Source organism: Lynx canadensis, chromosome B4 (assembly GCF_007474595.2).
Source record: "Lynx canadensis isolate LIC74 chromosome B4, mLynCan4.pri.v2, whole genome shotgun sequence".
Classification (NCBI taxonomy): Eukaryota; Metazoa; Chordata; class Mammalia; order Carnivora; family Felidae; genus Lynx; species Lynx canadensis.
Genome location: NC_044309.1, coordinates 81,518,790 through 81,530,121, shown reverse-complemented (window position 1 = coordinate 81,530,121; position 11,332 = coordinate 81,518,790). Strand labels below are relative to the sequence as shown.

General features: G+C 35.2%; 1 protein-coding gene and 1 pseudogene across 1 annotated transcript; one reads left to right on the top strand and one right to left on the bottom strand.

Moving 5' to 3' along the window:
• The first annotated feature begins 369 nt into the window (after positions 1–369).
• On the top strand, positions 370–989 carry LOC115518729 (annotated as a pseudogene).
• A 7,606-nt stretch (positions 990–8,595) lies between these two features.
• Positions 8,596–9,531, bottom strand: LOC115518237 (olfactory receptor 6C75-like). The gene has a single exon (XM_030321646.1). It carries the CDS (start codon positions 9,529–9,531, stop codon positions 8,596–8,598), a length of 936 nt encoding a protein of 311 aa, XP_030177506.1.
• Positions 9,532–11,332: the final 1,801 nt, after the last annotated feature.

The window sequence follows — 11,332 nt, the reverse complement described above, 5'->3', positions numbered from 1 at the left end:
ATTGGGCAGAAGTCAGGACCTAGGAATCAGAAACCATACTTCCCTAACCAGTTGCATCCTTCTGGGATTGACAGATAACACTCAACTATAGATTCTCATTTTTATATTTCTACTTATCACCTACATGTTGAGTGTAACCAGAAGCCTGACCGTCATCATTCTCATATTAATGGATTCTCACCTTAAAACTGCAATGTACTTTTTTCTCCAAAAATTTTCCTTCTTAGAAATCTTATTCACTTCTTGTATTCCTAGGTTCTTGTACAGTATATCAACAGGTGATAGGACTATTCACTATAATGCTTGTGCATGCCAACTTTTTCTTTACAGATCTTTTTGGTGTAACAGATTTTTTTTCTCCTTGCCTCCATGCTCTTTGATCGATACGTAGCCATCTGCAAACCCCTTTGTTACATGACCATCATGAACCACAGGGTGTGCAAAAGGCTTATCTTCTGCTGTTGGATGAATACTTTGACCATTTCCCATCACTTAGCTTGGGATTGGACCTGGAATTCTGTGACTCTAATGCCATTGACCACTATGCCTGTGATTCTAACCCTATTCTGAAAGTCTCATGCTCAGACACATGGTTCCTTGAGCAGATGGTTATTGTCTGCTGGGTGTTAGTCTTCATCATGACTCGTGTGTGTGTGTGTGTGTGTGTGTGTGTGTGTGTGTGTGTGTGTGATTTTGCTCTACCTGTATACCATCAGAACAACTCTAAGATTCCCCTCTGCCCAGCAAAGGACAAAAGCTTTTTCTACCTATTCTTCCCACATTATTGGGGTTTCTATAACCTATGGCAGCTGCTTCTTTGTCTTTATCAAACCTTCAGCAAAAGATGAAATGACCATTAATAAGGGAGTGTCTATACTTCTTCCATTTCCCCCATGTTAAATCCATTTATTTATACTCTGAGGGACAAAGAGGTGAAACAAACCTTTAATGACTTAGTCAAAAGATTTGTGTTGTTCTCAAAGAACTAGGGGAATGTTGAAGTCAGGATCCCTAAGCATATTTTCAATTTTTATCCCATTTTTGTCTCTTCCTGATCTAGACTTGGGTTTCCATTCAGCACTGACTCTAATTGAGTCACCCTTTGCATCTCCTTATAAGCCAACCTCTTTGAGAATGATAATCTTTATTAAGAAAAAATGAGAATACTTGATTCAGGAAATCTAAGCATGACCTCACTTTTTAAAAAAAATTTTTTTTTTTCAACGTTTATTTATTTTTGGGACAGAGAGAGACAGAGCATGAACAGGGGAGGGGCAGAGAGCGAGGGAGACACAGAATTGGAAACAGGCTCCAGGCTCCGAGCCATCAGCCCAGAGCCCGACGCGGGGCTCAAACTCACGGACCGCGAGATCGTGACCTGGCTGAAGTCGGACGCTTAACCGACTGCGCCACCCAGGCGCCCCAGCATGACCTCACTCTTAACCTTTCTTTTACCAATGCTGAAAGGATTGGGAAATGTATCATAAAATATTGGTGCGATAGTACACATCATTCCTCCAGAAAAAACCTACTCAGGAAGAGAAATAATATTCAAAAGAATCAATACTTTTCTAAGTGTAACAAGCAAAAAAATTTTCAAAACTCAAAATATATTTTAAAACAAGGAATATCTATAAAGATTTAAAATTTCAAAAAAGCATTTACTGATGAAGAAGCTTTAAAATCACCAAGATTCACATATTTTGTTGGATGGATCCAATCCAATATCATTTATTTAAAAACTGTCAAAGGGACATGAATTAAATTAAGATGAAGGGAGAAAGGCACTAGTAATTCCTACTAAGGAATTAAAGCCTGCATTGAAATTACATAAAACAGATTGATACTGACATACTAAATGAAATGTTACATCTTGAATGTAGGGTATTTAAATTAAGCAAACAGATAGCATCAGGTCCAAGGGAACTAATAAGGCTAGAAGAGTGATAAATAACCAGCAAGCCAAATGTACTACGAATGGAGAAGGGAGAACATATGAATATTAATATCAATACAATGATTTGCTTTTTAAAAATGAAATCTTTGGTCATTTCAGGGGTGCCTGGGTGTCAGTCAGTTAAGTGTCCGACTTTGGCTCAGGTCATGATCTCATGGTTCATGAGTTTGAGCCCCGCATCGGACTCTGTGCTGACAGCTCAGAGCCTGGAGCCTGCTTCAGATTCTGTGTGTGTCTCTCTCTCTCTCTGCTCCTCCCCTGCTCACATACTCTGTCTCGGTCTCTCTCTGTCTGTACCTCTCAACAATGAATAAGCATTAAAAAAAAATCTTTAGTCATTTCAAGAGTCAAAAATATGCACCTGATGATAACTCTCAAAGAAAAATCAGCATTTAGTTAAATTTTCCCCCAACTTCTACAGTTCATTAAAACTTCCTTTGATCCTTGTTCTTTTACTTCAGGCCACGCTTGCATTGTGGCCTGTGTAGGCAGGGGTTTCCCCCCCTTTTTCTACTACTGCATCCCCAGGGTTCTCCCATTGAAATGACATTCCCACAAGGAATCTTTATCTTACTGTTCCACTACCACCACCACTACCAAGCCTGGTGAGTCCTACCCATTATACTATCATCACCACCTAGCTCCTGCTCTCATAACTCTTATCAAACTACAATGTCAAGTTTCTTGCCTTTGTTCTACTCTAGATGGCAAACGCCTTGGGGAATGTCTTTATTCCACATGCTAAAATACGTTATTCCTGGCACTGAGACAATTATTAATCCCATAGTGGATAACCTTCCAATATGGTGATTTGATACTTCTGACAATGCAAAATGAGAATTTTTATGTGAAGATAAAAAATACAAAAGTAACATTTGACATTAATTTGTGAACAAAGGATGAAAGACATGGCTTGTAGGAGCTATCCTGTTAAAATATCTATTTAAAAATTTCTGAATGAAATTGAAGGAAAGTCACAATTTATTGAAAATTTATAATACTGAGAAACCTGAAAATATCCCTGCAAATTATATTTATAGTCATAACTTATACTGGAGAAATGTAGAGAAATCCAAGTTTAGAAAAATGTTCTATCACTTACTAGCAAGAGTTCTAGGATTTAAAGCTAGTTTTATTGATTTTTGGAAAGATTCTGTTCAAGTAAATGCATCTGCTTTTCCAGGGGCAGCAAGATGATTTCAAGGAACATCCCAACAAATATCTTCCAGTACTAAAATTGAGAAAGATTTATATCATAAACAATGTACAAAGATAAAAGTAACATGGGATGCATTATATATATACATATGTATTATTAATACTATATTAATAATGAATGATATTAATATAAATGGATAATATACTATAAAAATAAGACAAAAAAATCAGATTACCAATAAGATATAGAAATAACAAATGGGAATGGAAAAAGAAGTAAAAGCAAGAGAAGAGGAAAAAAGGAAAATGGCCTTATAACCTGGATCTTCAGCTTCACTGAGGAAAACCTGGTTCTAGGCTTTTTTCTTGATGTTAATTGTCTGTTTCATGACAGAGCCTCCTACTGTGAGTCCATAAGGAGACGAAAGGGCCCTGCATGAATATCTCAAGATCTTAGAGTGCTTAAGAGAGAGGTTCTCCAAGTTCAGTCCCCATTTGTACCAAAAGTGTTTAGCAACCTTCCAAATTTCAATCAGGCAAAAGCACTGGGGCAGCCATCCTCACCCTATGGGTATGGTTTAACTTCGGATTTCTAAAATATTTAGCTTCTCTGATTTTTTGGTTCTGCCATAACCTGTGCTACTAATTCATCAGCTTAAATCTAGGAGATACATATACTTCAGTTAAGATTTAATCTTTGCTTTTTTCTCCACATGGGAGTTTCTTAGCCTACCTACAACACTAAGATGGGGGAATAGAGTTTAACTTCTGAATAGCAAGAGCTCAGTATCTAAATTTATATAAGTGCTGTCACGTCATGATTTCTGACTTGTTTAACCAAAGGTGAGACGTCATTTTCTATACAAGTCTGGTTAATCTTCTGGGCTCTCTCTCAACCTGGTCATATATGTAAATGTTGTCCATGATATTAGTTTTCCAAACCATAACATGGCTGCTAGTTGGTATTAATCACGTTTCTTCAATATGTGTTCCAAACAAATTGGGAAATAGGCACAGAAGTCAGACGAGTATAAAAATTTGCTTCATTCATGATAAAAGTAGATTGAAGAACATGGGGAAGATGAGTTTGTTTAAACTGGTCTGATTTACCTACTAAATTAGAACCTGAACATTTCTGAAATCTCTAGGTGAGGACATATTACCAAAGTGAGCTAACTCAGTGGCAGATGGAGGAAACAGGGCAGTGTGCTTGTCTTATACGTAGCCACTCACGAACAATGATTTTTACCCCAATCTCAACAAGCAGATAAATTTTGTAGAAAATGATCCAGTAATCTAGGTTTTAAGTCACTCTTGAATGGGAATTTTTAAAGATTCACATAAGGAGACAAGATATAATAATTATAAACATATTAAAATTATTTTTCTCTATTTCCCCTTACTCTTCTATGTTTTGGTTGGCATTTCATCTTCTGTTTCACCCATAAATTCATTGCATTTTATGCCCAAGTTTATCAGTAGGTGCATCTAACTGCTAAGAAAATTTTCTTTACCATCAGGCCAATATCAGCATTATCAATAAATTGTAATAGATTCTCATATTCAGTGTGTATTTTTTCACAATTAAGGTGTTTGAATCAAAATCCACACATCAGGGGCGCCTGGGTGGCGCAGTCGGTTAAGCGTCCGACTTCAGCCAGGTCACGATCTCGCACTCCGTGAGTTCGAGCCCCGCGTCAGGCTCTGGGCTGATGGCTCGGAGCCTGTTTCTGATTCTGTGTCTCCCTCTCTTTCTCTGCCCCTCCCCCGTTCATGCTCTGTCTCTCTCTGTCCCAAAAATAAATAAACGTTGAAAAAAAAATTAAAAAAAAAATCCACACATCATATTTGGTTGTTTTGTTACTTACAACTTTTTTTATTCCCTTATAGTCCTTTCATTTCCCCCCCCTTGCATTGATGGATAAATGACAGCATTTGTAGTGTATAATGTCCTTGGTTAAATGATTGCTTCCTTAAAGACTTGTTTTTTCATTACCAAATTACCTCTTATATGCTAATTATATTTATTGATTACATCTAGATTTGTATTTTTAGCAAAATGTTCATAGAGGAAGCTATATGCTTCTTATTGAATTACATCATGAGACTTGTAATGTCTGCTTGACCTACTTTCAGTAATATGTAGATTGATCAGTGTATCAGTCTTGGCACCCTGATATCTCTATTATAAATATCACCATCAATATTTCACAAATCATTTTTAGTACATACTGACACATTGTCTAGATCTATTCTTGCATTAAGAGGTCCAAACCGTTGTATCCTTTGATAGCTCAGCTGGTAGAGTGGAAGACTGAGGGTTAAAGAGGTCCAAACCACTGTTTTATTTTGTATTTCTGGGAATTCACAACTTTTTTGGTAAACTGATTACCTGAAGTACATTATATACAGGCAGAGAGGATAAACATTTGATTCCTCCCCTTGGCTATCGATGTTTTGTTGTAGTAATTTGATGTCCTGGCAACTTCCACTGATGATCAGTCGTTTTCCTTTTATAATGCTATACACTCAGGGATTTTTATATACTTGATAGGTTTCTATATGTTACAGTCATTATTATATTCTTTATGCTCGAATTGTCTCATTTTAGGCTAGTAGGTACAATCCAAATTGGTTCCTGTGTCCTCATGATATACATATATATATTTGCTTCCTTTTCTTCTGGCACAAAAAGATGTTCCAGGCTCAGTTCATATGTTTCCTACCCCTAAGGTGGAAAGAGTTCTTTCTCCAAGAAGACCTGGTTCCTTTCAGTGGGAAATAGTATTTAGAAACTACACCTTGCTACCAGCATTGTTTGCAATCTAGCATGAATAATGGGCCCCAATTAGTGCCAAAGAATTTACACCATTTAATTCAACAGTTTTAGTTTCTGTTCTTAGAGTTCATTTTATGAGTGCATTCTATCTTCGTAGTTCTACCTATTAATAAGTGGCTCAATATACTACATATATTTGCAAAACTTGATAGCTGCTATATTTTCCATAAATTTAAAGAATATGTCCATTTAATAACTTGTGTAAGGCTTAAACTGCTTTAGATCTAAGTATTCTACTTCTATATAGTGTTTATATCACACTTTTTAAAAAGTTTATTTGAGAAAGTATGAGCAGGAGAGGGACGGGGTGGGGGGGTGGAGAATCTTAAGTAGGCTCCATACTCAGTGTGGAGCTCCACGTGAGGCTTGATCCCATGACCCTGGGATCATGACCTGAGCTGAAATCAAGAGTCTGACACTCAAGAGTCGGACACTCAACTGATACAGCTGCCCAGGTTCCCCTGTATTACATTTTTATATGCAGAGTTAATCAACTATTTGATTGCAAATACAGACTGATCTTGGAATCAATACTAGATCCTAAATACTTCTTTATATCTTGCATTGTAATACTATCCCCACTATTACTGTATGTGGAAATGTTCATTTGCCAGACATTCAGATCTACTTACTATAAAATACATATTTGTCCTAGACTTAATTTAATTTTATTTTTTTTTCAACGTTTATTTATTTTTGGGACAGAGAGAGACAGAGCATGAACGGGGGAGGGGCAGAGAGAGAGGGAGACACAGAATCGGAAACAGGCTCCAGGCTCCGAGCCATCAGCCCAGAGCCCGACGCGGGGCTCGAGCTCACGGACCGCGAGATCGTGACCTGGCTGAAGTCGGACGCTTAACCGACTGCGCCACCCAGGCGCCCCCTAGACTTAATTTTAAACATAGCCTTGGGTAGCTATTTTTTAATAAAATTGTGTTTTATATTTTCATCCTCTCATGATTTTAGTAATCAATCTTGAAATAATTTTAGGAAATACTTAAGTATTTTAGCTATTTTTTCACAGAGCAGCTAGGTATAAATACACTAAAATTTAGTTTTGATTTTGACAGGCATTCTATATGTCAAAGAGAAATATTTTGCACCTTATGTTTATTATTGACTAACATATGGGGTTATAGTATAGAACATATTTTCAAACTCATGTCGTCATGTATGCTTTCATTTTTGTTTTATGAACAGAGCTAAATTGTTCACCTCACATAAGTTTCCAAGAGAATAGGATCTAAGAAATATTTTCCCCTACTCTCAGATACTCCTGTAGACCAATTAAAAATTCCAAAGAATAATATAGGAGATTATGCCAAAAAGGAAATAATAGAACTTCAAATGCAAGTATTAATATATTTTGTATAAGCCAATTTTAGAGGCAATATAATTATCTTCTGCAGAGACTCTAAATTTGACCTCTGACATTCATTTGATTTTTTCCTTCAATAAGTTATACACATCAGTCTTTATCTTAGGGAATGTGTATTAATGTTTTCACATTTTCTTTCTCACATTTCTTCAAAGTATAGCAATACTTTACATTAAAACAACTTGGTTAACAAGAAGAATTTCCTGATTTTTCTGAGAATTTATTCTATATTGCTGTTATTACCAGTAACATCACCAAAGAAAGGCTCAATTAACTGGAATAGAATATTAAAGTGCATTTTAGGTGTGCTTGGGTGGTTCATTTGGTTAAGTGTCTGACTCTTGATCTCAGCTCCGGTCTTGATCTCAGGGTCATGACTTCAAGCCCCATATTGGGCTCCGTGCTGGGCATGAAGCCTACTTAAAAAAAAAAAGGGCAATTTAGCATTTATGGGAAAATGATCATTACATTCAAATAAGAAATGTTTTTGATACAGAAAATAGATTTAATCAGGAAAATTCTGTGGAACAGGTAGAATATACTTTAACCTCTAAAGTAAGGCAACGAAATAAATTCTTACATTGTAATTCAATTCACTGGCATAGGTAAACATCTCTTTCAGGAATTCAAAATTTTAGAAATTTAATGAACATTTTCAGTTGGGATCATATAGAATCTGATTATTATTTTCTCATTTATGACATATACAAGGATCAAAATTTATTATCTTACAGAAAGAAAAGCATTTTGTAAAATTATTATAAATTTTCTTTGACTTTATAATTTGTGCAATGTGCTCACACATTAAAAAATGACATTTATGAAACATAATATTCTCCATAGCATAAAATGCTATCTATTATCAGTGAACTGTTTTCTTGATTGAAAATTGACTTTGTGATGTTTCAAATATTCATTTTTGTCCTAAAAATATGATTCCTATCACAAACATTCCATTTACATGCCATATTCTGGAAAGGCTTCTAACATGAAAGCTCATACAGAGACTGATTAGACATTTGTTTCATACAGTATGATCTGTGAAAAATAATCACATTTAAAATTCTGCATTTATGAAATCAATAAAGAAACAGATTTGTGGAATAGAATTTCTAGCCAGAAATAATAGCATGGAAGGAGTCCCAACGTGGGCTGAAATTGCTAATATAATTTGAAAATATGTACAGAGTAAGACAAAATAACCCAAGATTAAAAGGGCAACATTTTCATTCATTTTTCTCTTCATACTTTTTTAGAATTTTCTCATTTGTTTGAAGCAAATAAAACTTTCTGGACCATATCCTTAAAGGCCTGTTTCACTTGCTGGTTTCTTAGTGTATAAATGAAGGGATTCAATAAGGGGGCAACTGAGGTATTGAGCACAGCTACTCCTTTGCTTAAAGTCACTCTGTCATTTGCTGATGGTTTTATGTACATGAAGATGCAGCTACCATAAGAGATGGAAACTACAATCATGTGGGAAGAACAGGTAGAAAAGGCTTTAGTCCTTTGCTCAACAGAAGGGAATTTGAGAATTGTCTTGATGTAGCCGTAGGAGAGAATCACTAACATCAGTGTGACCATTAGTGTCATCACGGCCAAGAAAAATGACATTAGCTCTAGGAAATGTGTATCTGAACAAGAGATCTGTAGGATGGGAGAAGAATCACAAATAAAATGATCAATGACATTGGAAGCACAAAATTCCAACTTGAGTCCCAAGATTATTGGAGGAAAGATGACCAAGAATCCAGTTACCCAAGAGCTGAGTACAAGTTGGTAGCAAACTTTGTTGCTCATGATGGTGGTGTAATGCAGAGGTTTACATATAGCCACATAACGGTCGAAGGACATAGCAGCCAGAAGGTAAAATTCAGTTACTCCCAAAAAGATAAAAAAAAATAACTGAGTCATACAGCTCATATAGGAAATAGTCCTGTCCTTTGTCACAAGGCTCACCAGGAACCTTGGAATACAAACAGTTGTGAATGAGATTTCTAAAAAGGAAAAATTCCGTAGGAAGAAATACATTGGTATCTTTAGGTGGGAATCCAGCAGAGTGAGAGTGATGATGGTTAAGTTTCCTGTCACACTCAACAAGTAGGTAAAAAATAGAAAGAGGAAAATTACAACCTGCAGTTCAGGGTCATTTGTCAGACCCAAAAGAATGAAGTCCGTGTAGATTGAATGGTTCCTCATTTCTCTTATCGGTTTTAACAAAGCTACACAAAGAGTTAAAAAAAAAAAAAAATGGTCCGGATTAGCTATTAGAGTCAGTAAGAAAGAGCAAGGAGAATGAGAAGCTAACATTCATTGATCACCAACAATATACCATGTACTGTTTGGAGACTTACATAAATGTTCTTATCTGCAGCAACCTTCTTTGAGTGGAATATACAATCCTCATTTTTCAGAGAGGGAAATTGAGGTTCAGATTAAAGAGTTTGTCTGGGATGTGTATCTAAATCCCAGCTTTCTAAAGTTGGTAAATTTTTAACAAAGATAAATACCCAACACACAACCCAGACAATTCATTTGAATATTTGGGTGAGATCTAGGCATTTGTGTTTGTATGAAGTTTACAGGTTCATAGCCAAGTGGAGAAGTAGTGTTAGTAATTCAGTTGGGAACTGAATCCAAAACCATTTAAATACTACACCTTTGTTCTTTTTAATTCTATCATACTGAATATCCAGTATAAGATCTTAGCCTCGAATACACGAATAGATTTCAGAACATTCACGAATGCACTTTAATTCTACAGAATTGTGTGTAAAGAGGGCACGCTTTTTTTTTTAAAAGGGCACATGACACAACATGTTTAAGACTCACTAGAATATATGTTATTGCTTCGTATATGGCAGCAATAAGAACATAATTCAAAACCTATGCCATTTGGGTGGCAAATCGGAAAATTGCAGATGAGCCTGAAAATCATAGAACATAGTCACAGCTTCTTAGACTAAAAAGAAACTTCATAGATCATTTGTCTAATCTTGTACATAAAGCTAAAATCCTCCCTACAAAATTAAGGAAGGTGTGTAGTTATTTAGATTTTACTTTTAACACAGTAATTATGATAATGGATAGCTTTGAAGAGTAAGAAAAACTTTGCAACACAAACAAATATAAAGGGAGAAATTGTTCTGTAAATTCAAAAACATACTCTTAACAACCACATTTTAAATAATGGCTTTCAACACCCTAAAACATTTTAGAAATTAGCTATATTGTTTATAAGATCTATATCAAGAGTCCTCTTCCTCCTTCTCCTTTAGAATGTTTTGTTAGCCAGATTGTAGACCAGTTGGGCTATTTCCTTATGGAATTTACCATTAAAAACATGATCCCTAAGAAACAAAAAACAAAACACAAGTAAGCAAAAACAAAATGCATTTTCTTTTCTTCAGAATTATCTTTATCTGTGAAACTTTGGACTGCTGGTAATGACTTTCTTTCCTAATACAGTCAACTCTTCAACTGTCTTTTAATATCTACTATATACCTAAAATTTCTACCATTTTATGTTTATTTCTTTTTCACGGTTCTCATATCAAAATTTATGCCTGCCCAGAAAAATTGTGTATTGCTTCTTTAATAGTTTTCTCCTAGTTTGATTTTAAAAAAATAAAATAAAATTTGACCTAGTTCAGAAGGTTGTCTGAATATCACAGTGATTTCCAGAATCAAGTGAGAAAGTATTTAATGTAATTCATGATACCTTCTGTCTAAAGCTGCTTTGTGTTTATTGGCTGTTAAATGGAAGTAATGTATTCCTTTTCACATCTATTCTCTTGTAATCCCCATCTTCATAACTATTTTTTAAAATTAATGAATGGAAAAATATTTCTCTAGGAAGGTATAATTAGACAAAAAATTGATACATAAAATGTAGTAAAATGATGGTCATAGACTGAATTTTTCTCTTTCTAAAGATCATTTCATTAGTCTTTTTTCCTCAACTTATACATTGCTATATTAAATTTATATAATTAATAAA

Excerpts from the sequence above, each read along its gene's own strand:
- LOC115518237 (XM_030321646.1), bottom strand. The coding sequence starts at position 9,531 with ATGAGGAACCATTCAATCTACACGGACTTCATTCTTTTGGGTCTGACA.